Source organism: Hemitrygon akajei, chromosome 5 (assembly GCF_048418815.1).
Source record: "Hemitrygon akajei chromosome 5, sHemAka1.3, whole genome shotgun sequence".
In the NCBI taxonomy this organism is placed as follows: Eukaryota; Metazoa; Chordata; class Chondrichthyes; order Myliobatiformes; family Dasyatidae; genus Hemitrygon; species Hemitrygon akajei.
This window is the reverse complement of record NC_133128.1, coordinates 150,642,991-150,661,398: the sequence shown is the minus strand read 5'-3', so window position 1 is coordinate 150,661,398 and position 18,408 is coordinate 150,642,991. Positions and strand designations below refer to the sequence as shown.

Sequence of the window (18,408 nt, the reverse complement as noted above, 5' to 3'; positions counted from 1 at the left end):
CATGATGTGCTGAGCTGTGTCTACGACTCTCTGCAGGTTCTTGGGATCATGGCAGAGCAGTTGCCATACCAAGCTGTGGTGCTTTGATAAAAATCGATAAGGTTCGACAGAGATTTGCTAAATTTCTTTAGCCTCCTGAGGAAGTAAAGGTGTTGGTGAGCTTTCTTGTCTGTGGTGATTTCATGGTCGAATCAGGACAGGTGCTTGGTGACGTTTACTCCTGGAAACTTGAATCTCTACATTCTCTCAATCTCAACACTGTTGATATAAACAGGAATATCAGTGACAAGGAAAACTAAAGTCTTCCTTTTTCTGAAAAGTCAATGGGTTTCTTCCCTATTGTCCGACAAACATTACCTTCTTGCTAACATTTTGCCTTCTTACAGGCACTGACAGTGCTGGGTCTTCCTCAGGCAGCTATTGTCATGAGTGATCCTTTGTTGTGAAAACTCATAAGCTGCTGAACTACATGGGCACAGGCAGGGAAAGTGGATGAAAGAGCAAACCGTAATCCTACTGCCACTTGAGATACAAAATAGCACTGGTAGTAATGAAAGGAACCCTTGTGAATTTTCTCTTTCATAACCCCAGGGCAGGAATCTAATTTTACAGCAACCAGCAGCCCAACCATGGAACTATGTATATCCTAACCAGGAGTTAATGTTGCATTGCATGAAACCCATTAAACTGTTTCAAGGTGATTTGCAACTATTACTTGTAACCAATGTTCTCATGTAGACAAATCCAGTAGTTGTTAACCTCACTGGCGTTATTCATCAATTTCTCGTGTTGCTTGAGGAGATATGGATGATCAGGACAGCAAGACATGTTCCTACATCTCTCTGAATAACCAGACCAATCTTGGTGTAACTTCTTACTTCTTTTCCTGACTGTAACATTCCCTATGTTTTGCACATCATGGAGACTGTGCAGAGTTTTATGGGTTAAAGTGATAGTATGAATCTACAATCTTTGACTGAAGGAATATTAAAGAAAATGCTCCCGAAAGTTTTTTTTAAACAGTAACCAGTGTTGGGTTTTGCCATGGTATTTGTTTGGAGGTTTTAACATTAAGTAAAACAAAGGAACAGTTGGCATTAATAAGAAGTTTCAATTAAAAATCAAACAAATACCATTGATGCATCAATTCACAGCACAGCTATAGAAAAAAGTGAAATTCACACTTACGGTACAAGGAGGCTGCATCCAGGGCTCCCCATCAATCTGCATAGGCAGCAGCTTAGTTGTTCTATAAATAATTACCTGCAGTTAGCTCAGAACTTTTACTGTAGTATACATACTTTTAAAAGGTGATATAACCACAATACTAATAATTAAAGTTTTTTTAATACCTTGGTAAAGGAAACATTTATTGTCAGTCCAGAGTTGTCCCTGTCCTTGAACACTGTAGCCCATTTAATGAAGGTACATTTAAGATTTTGATACAGTGATATTAACAGATCAGCAATGTACACATATATCTCTGATAATCCAGCGTCCAGTTGTTTGGAAACCCTAATAGTATCGTACCTGGCTTAATCACTGGATCAGAATGAGTCAGGGCTCCAGAGAGCAAGAGTGTGTGATTCCTGGAACACCAGCAGTCAGGATCATAGGTCGGTGCGTGGCCAGATCCATGACATAGAGTGCTCGTACATTTCCTGCTCTTTTTAAACTCAGCATTCAGCTAAAAAAAACTTGTGATATTACCATGTAATAACATATTAAGGGAAAAGTAGAATAAAATAGAGTGTGTATTAATGTACAACATTCAACAGTCTAGGAGATCTGCTGGTCTGGTCCAACCAAAATTTAAAGGCTTTGGACTTTAAGGAATTATCAGAGTTTCACTCTACGGCCTGTTTAGGTGTGACTTGGAGGAGTCCTTCAAGGTACTGGTATTCTATGAGCCTTTGCGCTTGTCCTTCTAGCTGGTAGCAAGTTGTACACACTGCGGCCTAAGTGCACTATTGATGAAGGGTAGGAATGCTAAAGTGATGGATGGGTGTCAATCATTTTGACTGCTCTGTCCTAGATGGTGTCGTGCTGTTTGAGTGCTTCAGTCATCCAGGCAAGTGAATGGTCACCTGCTGAAGAATATTTGAGCCTCTGATTTGCTCTCAGTATATCTTAGTGACTGATGAAGTTAAATTTCTGGTGATCCCTGAATGTTGTTGATAGACGGAGAAGTTGGGCTGGGGGTGGAATGGTGAATTTAAGTTATGCTCCAGGCTTGTGTTTTACATCAATGCACAAGGATGTAAAGATTATGCAGCATCTTCTTTCCATTGACTATTGAGTAGACTGCTACAATTGTGGTATTGCTCTAGCAGCAGAATATTTCCTTTGTTTCCCTTGCGTGTAGTCCTGTGTTGTCATTTCACTAAAGTGGCATCTCATTTTGAGGCAGACCTGTTGCTGCTCCTGCATGTTCCTCTCCACCATTCATGGGCTCTAAGTGGTCCCTTCAAGGCATGTATGAGACTAACGTGCCAGCCTTCCGAAGGGAATACATACAGTTCCTTTTGTTGTGGACCGGACTTGTTTATAACCTTGTGACCACAGCTGCTGCTCTTGGTTTCCCTTTGTGCATGCTCTTGCTCATCAATAGTGTGAGGGATACAAACATGTCAGGCCATGAAGTTACAAAATGAAGTGGATCCCAATTTATCTACTTGCTGACTTTGTACTTCTGGATTTGTTCACGTTCAGAACATGTCCCACTCAATCCATGAAGGTGTAACAGAACATCAGAGCTTTTGATGTGAAAATGGGCATCATCTGCTCAAGGACTCTGCTACGATCACTCCTACCAATCACATCAAGGACATGTCAAGTGCATTGGTGGGGGCAACGACAAATAACTTCTTGCTGTGTGTTGACTTCAGATCAGAATCAGGTCTGATGTCGCTGGAATGTGCCATGAAATTTCCTGTTTTGTGGCAGCAGTACATTGTGTTACATAACAATAAAAACTACAAATTACAACAAGATACAGGTATATCGCCTGTTGAAGATCTTTCTGCAGACTGTGTTATAGAACCTTTATCCAACATGCTGTGGGCAGATTGATCAATAATCACACTACTACGCCTTAATTAAGCCAAGGTTGATTACTGATGATTTCCAGGACCTCTCCTTTCCAACTTCACAATTCATCTCTCCTGCTAGTTGAATAGGATATAGCCTGGAATGGTATTAGGGTCTGGAATGTTGTTGTTGTTGTTCACGTATTGTGGCGAATCGGGTGGCATTTTTGCTGTTTCCATAGCATTTGACTGATTTTACGATGCTGAGTTGCTAGCTCGATGCTCAACCCAGTGCAGATGGAAAGCATTCAAGTAGCCGTCGGATTTGAACCCGGGACCTCTGGCCTTGAAGTCCGGTGCTGAAGCCATTACACCACCTTGGCTTTGGAATGTTGACTGAAGGTCTGAGTCTGAGAATGATTCAACCTGGACGATCCTTACCTTGAGTATCGAATGTATTCTGCTTCTGCCTAGGTGTGTTTCTGTCAGCTGTTCCACTTCCCTCCCGTGTCCCAAAGTAGGAAGATTATTTGGATCATTGTGAAGAAAGTACAAAGGGAGATGGTGCACATTTGAGACAGGAACATGGGGAGATAATTAGAAAGGGAACAGGACCAATGAGATTGTTCAGCTGGGAGTCAGCTTGAAGCAATGGGTGAATAACAATCTCCTGTGTCCTAGTAAGCAAATATATTTCTGAGGGGACCTTTACCTTTGTTATTCTGTGTGGCTAAAATGATGCTGGTGTTCAGGTTAGATACTACTTCTCCTACTTGCATGATATAACTGAGAGAACAGGTAAAATTTGATCTCACATTATAATTGGTCAAAAATCAGTAAGAACGTCAGATCTTCCCCAAAGGTTACTGGTGAATGTGATGAATTTTAATGATAGTCTAATAGTTTGCTGATCACATGATCAGTACTAACTTCTTATTACAGATTTAATTAAGCAGATTGAGATTTCCCAGCTACTGTGGCTGCTTCTGAATTTGCACCCTCATTTCATAATTCAAAGTACCTCAGATAAAAGGTCCCACTGAGTCGTACAGAAGCTCCAACGGCATCAGCATACACGACCGATTTAATGCCGAAGTAATGAGTAAGTGGGTTTGGATAGCTACCTGATGGTGACACAAGCACACTGAGCCAGTCGCTTCCCAGCACTCTTCAGTCCGGTGTAGATTTGTCCCATCTCCATGGCACCTTCAAGGCCAACAACCTCCAGCAGCTGATCACTAAAGTCTGAATGAAATAGAAAGGAAAAGTCAGCCCCATTTGAAGGCAATGACTCTGACAGTCACAATGAAGTACCACACTTCTCTTCACATGCTGCGTATAAGCAATCACAAATTTTTAAATCCTTCGTTCATTATGTGCCCTGTCGTGTGACTTGTGATGAGTACCAGCTGCTCATACGACCATGCACCACCTGCTCCCATGGCTTCACATGACCCTGACTGGGGAGGGCTGGGCAGGTGCTACATCTTGCCCAAGGGTGACCTTCAGGATAGCAGAGGGAAGGAACAACTTACACCTCCTTTGGCAGACTGCCCTGCCACCCTAAAAATTGTGTTAAATGGATTGAAAGGAAGCTCTATTTTTCTCCCAAAAGGAAGGAATTTTATAAAATCTTGAAATAATAAATCAAGCTCTTTCTGTGAGTAAAGATGACGCATAAAACACTTTTTCTCTTGTGCCACTTTGCACTGCAGCGTGATGATGTGATGTCCTCTGTCCCGCACACCTGCTGTGGAGAAGGCAGCACCGGTGGGATCATTAAGTTTCAGCCCGAAGTATCCAGCTTAAAAGTAAAAATAAAGGCCAAACTGTTTCCACTGACAGGAGAGTTGTAATCAGAAGCCATAGACTTGAGATAACTGGAGAAAATGCAATAAATTTTAGGGGGTGGGTGTTATGGATCAAGATGAGGACCAGCTTGTTTTGCTGTACATTGCCTGGAAGGGTGAATAAAACCGTTTCAGCATCTACTTGAAAGGAAGCATGGAGTGACGGGTGGTTGGGTGCAGAGCACTTTCCATTGCTCTATTAAACCCCTGGCATAGTCAAGTTGCTCAGAATCTCCTCCTCTGCTAAAGGAGAACTCAGAACAGGAATGCTATCTGTGGAGAGAGGCTGAAGCTAGGTTACCAAAAGACATTTTCTGTTTTAATTTCTTAACTTATGCACTTGCTTCTGAGTCAAAAGGACAGAATCATCAACAAATCTAAGCATGCACTGTGACTTAACATATTAGATTCAAGTACCTAAGTGGAGACACTGACTCCTGGCCTTGGTTTAACGAGCAATGAACTGCAGCGCCAGTGGAAAATGCACAAGCACTTTGGTGGTTAGGGAATTGGAAAATCTCAAGGAATTCTATTTTCTTGTCAATTCCAGTAACAAAATAACCTGTTGTCTGCTCACTAAAGCTGTAAGTTTCACTGCTCTCCTGTGAAGTGAAGCTCTGCTCTGAGGACACGTAGAATCTATTTATTTGTTAGTTTATTCAAGGGATATGGACAAAGCTGGCAATACCAATATTTACTATCTATCCATAGCTGCCTTTGAATTATCAGCTAGTAAAGAATTAGACATATCAATGGGGTTGGAATCGTATAGTATATAGGTGAGAACAGGTAAAGGTTGCAGATTCTCTTCCCTCAAAGACGTCAAAGTTCAAAGTTAATTTATTATCAAAGTACATATATGTCACCAAATGCTGTATGAATGCAATCACCTTAATAGAATCAATGAAAGGCCACAGCAACAGAGTGGTTAACCAGTGTGCAAAACACAATAAACTGTTCAGATACAAAAAGAAAGAAAAAACAATAAATATCAGGGACATGAGATGAAGAAGTTCTTGAAAGTATTTCTATGGGTTGTAGGAACATTTCAGTGATGGGGCAAGTGAGGTTCAGTGAAGTTATCCCCTTTGGTTCAAGAACCTGATGGTTGAAGGGTGATACTGTTGCTGAACCTGGTGTTGAGGGTCCTGAGGCTCCTGTACCTTCTTTCTGATGGCAGCAGTGATGAAAGAGCATGATCTAGGTGGTGGGGGTCTCTGATGATGGATGCTGCTTTTCTTTGACCATGCTCTATGTAGTTATGCACAATGGTGGGGAGGGCTTTACTTGTGATGGACTGAGCTGTATCCACTACCTTTTTTCTGTTCAAGGGCATTGGTATTTCCGTACCTGGTTGTGATGCAGCCAGTCAATATACTTTGCACCACACAAGATGTTGTGCCAAATCTTTGCAAACTAAAAAAGGAAGTGGAGGTGCTGCTATGCTTTCTTCATAACTGCAATTACCTGCTGGACCCAGGATCGGTCCTCTGAAATAATAACTCGAAGGAATTTGAAGTTGCTGGCCGTCTCTAGTTCTGATCCTCCAATGAAGACCGGCTTATAGACCTCCAGTTTTCTTCTCCTGAAGTCAATAATAAGCTCCTTGGCTTTGCAGACATTGAGTAAGAGGTTGTTGCGGCACCATTCAGCCAGATTTTCAATCTCCCTCCAATATGCTAATTCATTACCACCTTTGATTCGGCCTATGACATTGTTATTGTCAGCAAACTTGGAAATGGCATTGGAGCTGAGCATAGCCACACAGTCGTAAGTGTAAAGTGAGTAGAGCATGGGGCTAGGCACATACCTTGTGGAGATTGTGGTGGTGAGGTTGTTGCCAATCTGAACTGACTGGGGTCTGCAAATGAGGGAATCAAGGATCCAACTTCACAAGGAGGCCTAGATATTGAAGCTTATTGATTAGTTTTGAGGGGATGATAGTATTGAATACCCAACTGTAGTCAATAAAGAGTAACCAGATATATGCATCTTTGCTGACAAGATGTTCCAGGGTTGAATGAAGAGCTGGTGAGGGGGCATCTGCTGCAGACCCGTTTTTCCTGTCAGTAAATTGAGGCGGTTACAAGTTGCTTCTTTGGCAGGTATTGATACGTTTCATCACTATACCTCTCAAAATTCTGGACGTAAGTCATCAAGGCAGGTTACCACGTTCTTCTTAGACACCAGTATAACTGAAGCCTGCTCGAAGCAGGTGAGTACCTCAGACTGCCAAAGCGAGAGGTTAAAGCTCTCAGTGAACACTCCAGCCAATTAATCAGCACAGGTCTTTAGTACTTGGCCAAGTACCCCATCTGGGCCAGACGCTTTCCATTGATTCATCCTGCTGAAGGATGCTCTCATGTCAGCCTCAGAGATTGAAATCACAGAGAAATGGGGTGGTGGGGGGGAGTTTGTGATAGTTCCTCCATGTTTTGATGGTCAACGTGAGCACAGAAAGCATTGAACTCATCTGGAAGCAAAGCCTGATTTCCCTTTATAATTGGTGATAGCATTCAAGCCCTGGATAGCTGTCGAGCATCCTTTATTGATTCAAGTCTATTCTGGAAATGCCACTTCACCCTTGAGGTGGCTTTCCGCAGATTGGACCTGAACCTCTTGAACCTTGCTTGGTCACCAGACTTGAATGCCTCTGATCTGGCCCTCAGCAGATTGTGGATCTCATGATTCATCCAGGGCTTCTAGTTGGGAAAGACGCTGGATGATTTTGTGGGGTCACAATCACCTATAAGTTTTAATAAAGTCTAAGACAACCATGGTGTATTCATTCAGATGCACAGATGAGTGCTTGAACACGGCCCAGTCCACCGACTCGATGCGATCTCATAGCCACTCCTCTGCCTCCCATGGACGTCTCTTTGCTGCCTAGTCTCTGGGGCCTTACACTTTAACCTCTGCCTGTATGCAGGTAGGAGGACAGCCAAGTGATCAGATTTTCTGAAATGTAGTCTGGGCATGGAATTCCTTATCTTAGTATAGCACTGGTCTAGTGTTTTCTGACCTCTGTTGCTGGAGGTTACATGCTGACGGTAATTGGGCAGGGATTTCTTCAAGCAAGCCTGATTGAAATCACTGATTATGATACGAAATGTATCAGGTTGGACTGTTTCTTGTTTGGTGACGGCATCATACGGTATCTCAAGCACTTGATTATAGTCAGCCGCTGGTGGTATACACACCATGTACACATCAGACTTCCAATATAACTCAGAGTCCTGCCATGTGCAGAAGTTCGCTGATGACACGGCCATAGTGGGGTGTGTCAGGAATGGACAGGAGGAGGAGTATAGGAAACTGATACAGGACTTTGTGATATGGTGCAACTCAAACTACCTGCGTCTCAATATCACCAAGACCAAGGAGATGGTGGTGGACTTTAGGAGATCTAGGCCTCATATGGAGCCAGTGATCATTAATGGAGAATGTGTGGAGCAGGTTAAGACCTACAAGTATCTGGGAGTACAGTTAGACGAGAAGCTAGACTGGACTGCCAACACAGATGCCTTGTGCAGGAAGGCACAGAGTCGACTGTACTTCCTAAGAAGGTTGGCGTCATTCAATGTCTGTAGTGAGATGCTGAAGATGTTCTATAGGTCAGTTGTGGAGAGCGCCCTCTTCTTTGTGGTGGCGTGTTGGGGAGGAAGCATTAAGAAGAGGGACGCCTCACGTCTTAATAAGCTGGTAAGGAAGGCAGGCTCTGTCGTGGGCAAAGTACTGGAGAGTTTAACATCGGTAGCTGAGCGAAGGGCGCTGAGTAGGCTACGGTCAATTATGGATAACTCTGAACATCCTCTACATAGCACCATCCAGAGACAGAGAAGCAGTTTCAGCGACAGGTTACTATCGATGCAATGCTCCTCAGACAGGATGAAGAGGTCAATACTCCCCAATGCCATTAGGCTTTACAATTCTACCGCCAGGACTTAAGAACTTTTTAAAAGCTATTATTAATGCTTTTTGAGATAGTGATTTAGATGCATATCATATTTTTTACTGAGTTAAGTATTGTATGTAATTAGTTTTGCTACAACAAGTGTATGGGACATTGGAAAAAAGTTGAATTTCCCCATGGGGATGAATAAAGTATCTATCTATCTATCTATCTATCTAAACAGCGGTCAGGATCATGGAGGAAAACTCTCTTAGTAACTAGAATGGTTGGCATTTAATTGTTAAATGTTCAAGGTTGGGGTAACACAAGTAAGACAAAACCGCCACATCAGAGCACCACAGAAAGTTTACCATGAAACATATACCTCCACCTTTTGCCTTTTCCAAATCAGCAGTTAGTCCATCCTGTGTATAGAGAGGCCTCTGGGTCTTATACCAGTATCTAGTGTAGTCTGATTAAGCCACGTCTCAGTAAAACACAGAACACAATAATTCCCTGATCCAATCAAAAAGAACCACGTTTTTGACAGCAATCCAGCGTGGTTTCATGGTTACTGTTACCAGAGAGCAGGTTTTTTTTAAAATTCCAGGTTTATTTATCTTGTTGAATTTAAATTCCCCAGTTACCATCACAACTCCAGGTCAGTTGAAAAGAGGTCCAGCTGCTAGTTCGGTAATGTAATCACTGTACCACTCAGCTATCTTATCCCACTGTGACTGATGATGGAAAATATAGAGTTATCAAAGCTGCTTTTGTGGAAAAGATATATTTAAGGTCAAGGTTACATAGTACACAAAAGATTTGTCAAAATACACTGATTTACAGAACGTTCTAAAAAATTAGAAAATTTGGTAATAGCAAAATTTGGATATAAAAACACAGAGAAAGCACTTTTCAGCTGGGAAATCAGCCACTCTTTGACAGCACTTTAGCTGATCCCATCAATTCACCATATTCACTGAATAAACAGCTGCATACATTCTGCTTACTTGCAAAATAATGCAATTGGATCATGATAACTATTTTTTTAGGAGTTCCGGGTACTATGTTAAAGTTCTAGGAAATTATGCTCTATAAAGTTTGAGGAAATCTCTTGTGTTTAGGAACTATGCTGCACATTTACATCAATATTAAACAAATTGGAACTTTGCACTGAATTATTCAAGATGATTGGTGAATGTTAGCCCTCTATGTGAATGAATTTCATCTCGCTCTGTCAATAAATCCTTCTCATGGTCATACAGCACTGCCCACCATGTCCATACTGACCATCAAATCCCTATCTATACTAATCCCATTTATCAGAATTTGGTCCATAACCTTGTATGCGTTGATGATTTAAGTGGTCATATGGATAATGCTAAGTGTTGTGAGAGCACCTCTGCCACTCACTCAGATAATGTGTTCCAGATTCTAACTACACTCTAGGTGGAAACATTACTCTTCAGATCCCCTGTCAATCATTAACCAATTTCCTTTATCTCTAGACACCTCTGCTACAGGAAAAATGTCCTACTCTCAATTTTATCTATGTCCCTCATAATTTTGTTTCCCTTCTATCAATTCCTCCAATTCAAGAAAAGCAAAACCAGCCCCTCCTCCTAATTGCAATGCATCTTGCTGGTGAATTTCCTCTGCATCACATCCTACTGTATAGTGTGGCAACCAGAATTATACACAATTTACAGCTGTAAAAATTTTACCATAACCTCTTTGTTCTTATATTCTATGCCCTGACTAATGAAGACAAATAATACCCATCAAACACGAGGAAATCTGCAGATGCTGGAAATTCAAACAGCAACACACACGAAATGCTGGTAGAACACAGCAGGCTAGGCAGCACCTATAGGGAGAAGCGCTGTCGATGTTTTGGGCCGAGACCCTTCGTCAGGACTGACCGAAAGGAAAGATAGTAAGAGATTTGAAAATAATACACGTGCACTTTCTTCACCTTATCTGTCTGTGCTGCCTATTTCGGGCATCCTTGGACTTGTACACCAAAGGTCTCTTTTTCTTCAGTACTCCTTACAATTCAGTGGGTACATCCTCCCCCCACTGGCCCTCCCAAAGTGCATTAACTTGCACTTAACAAGAGAAAATTCCATCTGTCATTGCTCTGCCCATATTACCAACTGAACACTTTCATAGCCCATGACTATTCTCCTTGATATCAACATGTGTCATTTTTGCATCATCATTACTTACAATGCCTCCTGCCTTCATTACCCATATCACTGATGGTTATTACAAATAGCAAGAGTCCCAGCACTGGTCACAGGCTTCCAACCACACAAACAACCTTCCACCATCACCCTCTGTTTCCTATTGCCAAACCAGTTTTGGATCCAATGTAGCCAACTTGTCCTGGCCATCATGGGCTTAGACCCTTTTCAACCAATCTCCCATGTGCGATCTTGTCAAAGACCTTATTAAATTCTACACAGATCACATCAAGCACATTGCTGTCATCAATACATTTGTTACCTTTTCAAAAAATTCCATCTTGTCAGACAGGATGTTCCCCTAGAAAGCCATGTTACCTCCCTTTGAATAATTCCAAGTGTACTAATCCCTCCATTTACTCGGTCTCTACTTCCTGCTATGTTTGGAAATCAGCCAATATAATCAAGAGCCCCTTCCACGTTGGTCATTTTCTCTTCTTCCCTCTCCCATCGAGCAGAAGATACAAAACTTTGAAACCACCTACCACAAATCTCAAGGGCAGCTTCTATCACACTGTTATCAGACTTTTGAACAGACTTCTCATTTGTTAAAGACAAATTCATAGCCTTCCATCTACTTTGTCTTGGTCCCTGCACTTTTGTTTGGACGGCATGGCAGTACAAGTTTTTCACTGTTATCTTCACACGTGACAAAAATGAACCAGTATTGATACCTACGCCTTTCACTGTTCAGAGTTGTTCAGTCCTGCCATACACTTCCTTTTGCAACACACAGATTTCCAGCATCTGTGGTCTCTTGTGTCTCCGTCTTTCTTTTCCTTTAGCCAGGCTTCGATTCCACAGACTAGCTGTCTTCATCTTTCACTTTGTCACACAGTGCCCCCTGTACTCTCATTATTTCACTTGGAGTGAATTTGTAACTTCTCCCCCGTCTACTTTCTTATGATACTGAAATCAGTCTTCCTCCAGTTCAGAACATTAGCTTCTGTACTATGCTTACACAGTCCGTGAAATTTATGGCCACTCTCTCCAAAGCGTTCACCAGTTAATCTATCAGCTACTAGCGTGGCTCCACTCTCTAAGATTAGGTTCAGGGCTGTCTCTTCCTTTATTTCTATGCACTTGCTCAAAAAGCCATCTTGGCAGCACGTTATAAATTCCATTCTCAAGGAAAGTGATTGCCCCTTTTGTTCCCCAGCTCCAGGAAACAAAACATTTGTAAAATATATTGACTTTGTCTGCCATCGCAAATAATCCCAGTATTCTATAAAAGATTACATGCTGAATAAAAATTCAGTGGTTAGCTTTCCTCCATGATAAAATCTGTAAGACATATGATCAGAATTAGACTATTTGGCCTATCGATTCTTCTCTGCCAAACAATCACTGTTCCTCTCAAACCCATTTTCATTCCTTCTCTCCTTAGCCTTTGTTGCACTTACTAATCAAGAACCTATCAACCTGTGCTTTAAATATACCCAATGACTTGTGACATTGAATTCCACATTATCACCATCCTCCTCTTTTCTAAAGGGATGTCCTTCTATTCTGAGGCTGTTCTCTGGTCATAGACTGCTCCATTATTGGAAACATCCTCTCCACATCCACTCTATCTAGGCCTTTCAATATTTAGCAGGTTTCAGTGAGATTCCCCTCCTTCTACTAAACTCACGCAAAGCCATCAAACATTCCTCATACGTTAACTACTTCATTCCTGAGATCATTCTTATGAACATCCTCTGGACCCACTACAAAGCAAGCACATCCTTTCCTAGATATGACACCCAAAACTGCTCACAATACTCCAAATGTGGTCTGACCGATGCCTTATAAAGCCTCAGCATTATGCAGTCCTCTCGAAATGAATGCTAACATTGCATTTGCCTTCCTTATCCAAACCATGCACACCACAGGTAAACAGGCAGTTCTCTTTATATGCTATATGTAAACTATACATATATAGTATATGCAGTTATGTCTAAGTGATATATGACAAGTAGGCCTCCGTTAGTCTCGATAGACCATGGATTTGCACCTTGGAAAGTTTCCAGGGTGCAAGCCTGGGCAAGGTTTTTTTTTTATTGAAGACCGGCAGTTGCCCAAGCTGCAAGTCTCCCCTCTCCACGCCACCAAAGTTGTTCAAGGGAAGGGCATTAGGACCCATACAGCTTGGCACCAGTGTCGTCGCAGAGCAATGTGTGGTTAAGCGCCTTGCTCAAGGACAGACACGCAGCCTCAACCGAGGCTTGAACTAGTGACCTTCAGATAACTAGACGAACACCTTAACCACTTGGCCACACGCCAACACATATGGTAAGAACTTCAGCCTGTTAGTCCAAAACCACGATACCCTCCAGCCAGACAAGTCCACCCATACACACCACAGTTCACTACATCTCCACACAGTTTAAAACTTCTGCTTGGATTCACAGTCATGAATCTTAACAAGCAGTATGTGTTATCTGTCACCTTCTTACAAAAGTGTTGTTGCTTAGAACACCAGTTGTCAACTTTCTCAAATCCCAAAAGAATGTAGGTCATAAGGCATGTGCAAGTCTTTGCACACCTCAGCCAGTAGCCTTTCATTATATGCAAATTTAACACTGACTGATACTGACATATTATTCACAGTTAAATCCAATCCTGTACCCACTTAAAGTCCGGAGTGTCAAGTTTCCAGATAAAATTACTTTATAAAAATCATAAATAGAAACAGCAGCTGGCTATTCACCTTAGTGGAATTGAGCCAGTTGAGCTAACTGAATTGTTATGGTTTAGATAAATCCGCACTGTTTGGGATTGAATTTGGTGTTTTGCAGAATCAGGATTAGATTTAACATCATCAACATATGTCGTGAAATTTGTTAATTTAGCAGCAGCAGTACAATGCAATACATGACTAATATAGAAAAAATAATTACAGTAAGTATATATATGTATATTAGATAGTTAAATTAAAAATAGTGCAAACAGAAAAAAAGTAAGGTAGTATTCACAGGTTCAATGTCCATTTAGAAATCGGATGCAGAGGGAAGAAGCCGTTCCTGAATCACTGAGTGTGTACCTTCAGGATTCTGTACCTCCTTCCCCACAGTAACAATAAGAAGAGGGCATATCCTGCCTGAAGAGGGTCCTTAATAATGGATCAAACACCAGGAAATCTGCAGATGCTGGAAATTCAAACAACACACACAAAATGCTGGTGAAACACAGCAGGCCAGGCAGCATCTATAAGGAGAAGCACTGTCGACATTTCGGGCCGTGACTCTTTGTCAGGACTAAAATAATGGCTGTCAGCTTTCTGAGATACTGCTCCTTGAAGCTGTCTTGGATACCTTGAAGGCTAGCACCCATGATGGAGCTGACTAATTTTACAACTTTGTGTAGCTTCTTATGATCCTGTGCAGTAGCCCCCTGCCTCTTCCCCCCGCCCCCCCCCCCCAATACCAGAGAGTGATGCAGCCTGTCAGAATGCTCTTCTTGGTACATCTACAGAAGTTTTTGTGTGTTTTAGGTGACAAACCAAATCTCCTTAAACTCCTTGTGAAATATAGCTGCTGTCTTGCCTTCTTTCTAGCTGCATTGATATACTGGGACCAGGTTAGATCCTCAGAGATACTGACACCCAGGAACTTGAAATTGCTCACCCTCTCCACTTCCGATCCCTCTGTGAGGACTGGTTTGTGTTCCCTCGTCCTCCTCTTTCTGAGGTCCACAATCAGCTCTTTGGTCTTACTGATGTTGAGAGCAAGGTTGTTGCTGTGATACCACTCAGCCAGCTGGTATATCTCTTTCCTGTATGCCCTCTTGGTCTCCATCTGAGATTCTACCAACAATGGTTGTACCATCAGCATATTTATAGATGGCATTTGAGCTATGCAGTGATATTGGGTATAGAGAGAATAGAGCAGTAAGCTAAGTACACATCCTTGAGGTGTGCCAGTGTTGATCATCAGTGAGAAGGAGATGTTATTACCAATCTGTACAGATTGTGGTCTTCTGGTTAGGAAATCCAGTATCCAATTGCAGAGGAAGGTACAGAGACCCAGGTTCTGTAGCTTTTCAATCAGGACTGTAGGAATGATATACTGAGCTATAGTCAATGAACAGCATGAATAGGTATTTGTACTGCCAAGGTGATCTAAGGCTGTGTGGAGAGCCATTGAGCTTACGTCTGCCATTGACCTATTGTGGTGAAGGGAAAGTTGCAGTGGGTCCAGCTCCTTGCTGAGACAGGTGTTGATTCTTGTCATGACCAACCTCTCAAAGCATTTCATTACCATAGATGTGAGTGCTACTGGACAACAGTCATTAAGGCAGCTCACACTGCACTTCTCAGACACTGGTATAATTGTTACCCTGTTGAAGCAGGTGGGAACTTCTGACCGTAGCAGTGAGAGTTTGAAAATGTCTTTGAGCACACCACCCAACTGATTGGCACAAGTTTTCAGAGCCTTACCGGGTTCACCCCCCTGAAAGACAACTTGACGTTGGCCTCCGAGACAGAGATCACAAGGTCGCTGAGTATAACAGGGATCCTCACAGCTGTAGATATATTCTCCCTTTCAAAGTCGGCATAAAAAGTGTTGACCCCATCTGGTAGTGAAGTATTGCTGCCAGTCATGCATGATGTTGGGTTTTGCTTTGTAGGAAGTGATGTCCTGCAAACCTTGCCAGAATTGATGTGCAACCTATGTCGCCTCTAACCTCGCTCAGATTTGTGCCTTTGCTCTTGAAATAGCGGGTTTTCTTTTACAGGCTTGGATCACCAAACTTAAATGACTTAGATCCAGCCCTCAGCAGATGCTGAACCTCCTGGTTCATCCACGGCTTTTGGTTTGGGAACGTACAGCAAGTTTTTGTAAGTACACACTCATCCACACAGGTTTAAATGAAGTTGGTAACAAATGCAGCACACTCATCCAGATTCGAGGATGAATCCCTGAATACAGTCCAGTCCACCGATTCAAAGCGCCCCTGTGCTTCCCTTACCCAAACCTTCTTGGTCCTCACTACAGGTGCTGCAGTCTTCAGTTTCTGGCTATACTCAGGGAGTAGAAGTACAGCCGGGTGATCAGACTTACCAAAGTGTGGGCGTAGAATAGCACACTTGATGGTGGTGTAGCAATGGTCCAATGTGTTGCTTCCTCTAGTACTACAAGTGATTTGTTGATGGTAATTATTTAGTGACTTTTTCAAGCTGGCCTTTTATTGCAAAATGATGTAGAGTCTAAGGAGGTTAAATTCAAAAGTCAATAGCTTTTGCTGTCCTAATTAGTATAATTTCAAGGCTTTTTTTGCAATATTGGACAAGGTCAATAATTTAAATCTCTTTAATGGTGGGAGTTTGGAACTGCATTCCATTTGCTATCTAACACAAAAGCATTACAGTGTCATGATACAGCACCAACACTATATGAGGAAGGGTGGAAGAGGAAGTATTGCACCCGCACTAAAGAACCGAAAACAATACAGCATCCCCTCAGTGACCATGGAAATGCCAGTCCAGTTTAACAGCTGTGCTACCAGGTGGACAATGACCCGCATTTGCCGAGCATCGTGGTTTCAACGTTGGCACTGGAATGTGTGGCAGCATTTACAGGCTGCCCTCAGCATGTTAACTGTGTTATTGTTAACGCAAACAATGCATTTCACCTTATGTTCAATGTACATACAGTATGATAAATAAATCTGAATGTGACCTATCTCATTTTGTAGACACAACACAATACAAAAGAGGGAGTACATTTGAACAAATAATTGGTGCGGGTTAGGATGGATTTAGCGAAAGTAAATGATGTTTTGTTGGATTATATAGAATGGCTGTACTGGATTACCTTAAGCATTCTTTATTTGTTGCAGAGGCTAATTTACACATAGTAACATCCCATAAATGGGTAATTAGATGAATAAGTAGCTTTAACAGACCCTGAGGGAAGGGAAATGTTTAGCGAGGCCAATAAAACAAATCATTCTTTTGCACCATAATATCTTTAACAATTTCAAACCCTCAGATGGTGATTGTCTTCTATATCTGCATTTCATTCAAGAATAAATCAATTTGAGATATGATGTTTAGTGCGGTGGGAGGTAGAGTGAGGAGGTTAGTGTCAAAGTTTACAATCAAGAATATAAGATAACTTCAAATAAATGTAGTAAGAATACAGGAGAAACATTGCCACCCAGAATTGGGTGAAAATGTGGAACTTGCCACCAATTGGAGTAATTGAGACAAAGCATTTCAGAGGAATCTGGGTAAGTACAGGAGGAAGGAGGAATAGAAGGGATAAATAACAGTATATAGTTGTTGGGCTGAGTGGCTGTAATTTTTGAGTAATAATTTTCTCCTTCCTGGCATGTAGTGCCACAACATAGCCTATTTTATTCAGCTATTTTCTGTCAATTAGTGAGTCACCAAAGCACCAGAAATTTTGCAGCACTCCCTCCCTGGCCACTGAAATACCAGTCCAAGTTAAACGCATTATAGAAAGTGTATTGACAGAAATCAATTCTAACTCTGGAATAGAAGCAGGTTAGGCTTTTCAATTACCAGGATTCTCATGTGATACTGCGTTTGTTGAGCGCTGCAGTTATTTTGTGGTTAAAGTTAAAACCACTTGAACTGCTGTTGCAAACAGCGTATCAGAGACACACTTGGGAATCTAAACAAGACACACATTCAGGTTACACTAAATGCCTTAGCCAGGAAGCAAATATTTATTTTCTTGACTCTTTTAGGAAATAAATGGTCAAGTATTTTAATGCAATGTTCAGAACTTGATAAAAGGAAGAATTTGCTAAATTTGGAAAAAGTATCTTATATTACTTTAAGCCATTATCCATCTCGCCATCCTCCGCCTTCCCACCCTTAGCTCTGAGGAAGATTTACTCTTTTCATGGTGGGGGATTTCTTGTCATTCAGCCAAATGGTTGTTACTTGGAAGACTTGACAGTGTTGGCAACCTATTTGACATTATAACTGTGCCTGTTCCTGTCCTCCTCAAATGCCCACAGATGCATACCTACAGTAGGGGAGGCTTTGGATTTCATTCAGGAACAAAAACTCTGCTTGATAATTCCTTTTTTTAAACCAGGACGCTGGTTATTTGTAACTGCAAAGGTCGATGTCCACAATAAGAACTGGTTTATAGCTTATCTGTCCCTAGCATACGTCTAGTATATAGTACTGTTAGTATTTTTATTTTAAAAACATTTGGGGGCAAAGTAACTATAGGTGAAATTATTCACAACATGCCTATACTAAAAAGTCAATAGTATTTAGTAGTAATTCTACAAGCTGTTTAAATCTTAGTATATTCATTAACTTTTAAGAAGAAACCTAGTTTGCATCCTCTTAGCACTGCTTGATGTAGATTGCTTTTAAAGTGCAATGAAACTCCCTGTGAAATCAGCTTTTATACTTTGTTCGA

General features: G+C 41.7%; 1 protein-coding gene across 5 annotated transcripts in view; it reads right to left on the bottom strand.

The window, feature by feature from the left end:
* The window catches only part of dgkg (diacylglycerol kinase, gamma), a 517,080-nt gene that overhangs the window by 5,258 nt on the left and 493,414 nt on the right, over window positions 1-18,408 (bottom strand). For all 5 annotated transcript variants that reach the window (XM_073046856.1, XM_073046861.1, XM_073046859.1 and 2 more), the window contains 2 exons: window positions 4,154-4,274; window positions 1,189-1,249 (listed from right to left, as the gene is read on the bottom strand). In XM_073046856.1, the coding sequence (XP_072902957.1) occupies window positions 1,189-1,249; window positions 4,154-4,274 (182 nt within the window). The remainder of the gene's footprint in view (window positions 1-1,188; window positions 1,250-4,153; window positions 4,275-18,408) is intronic.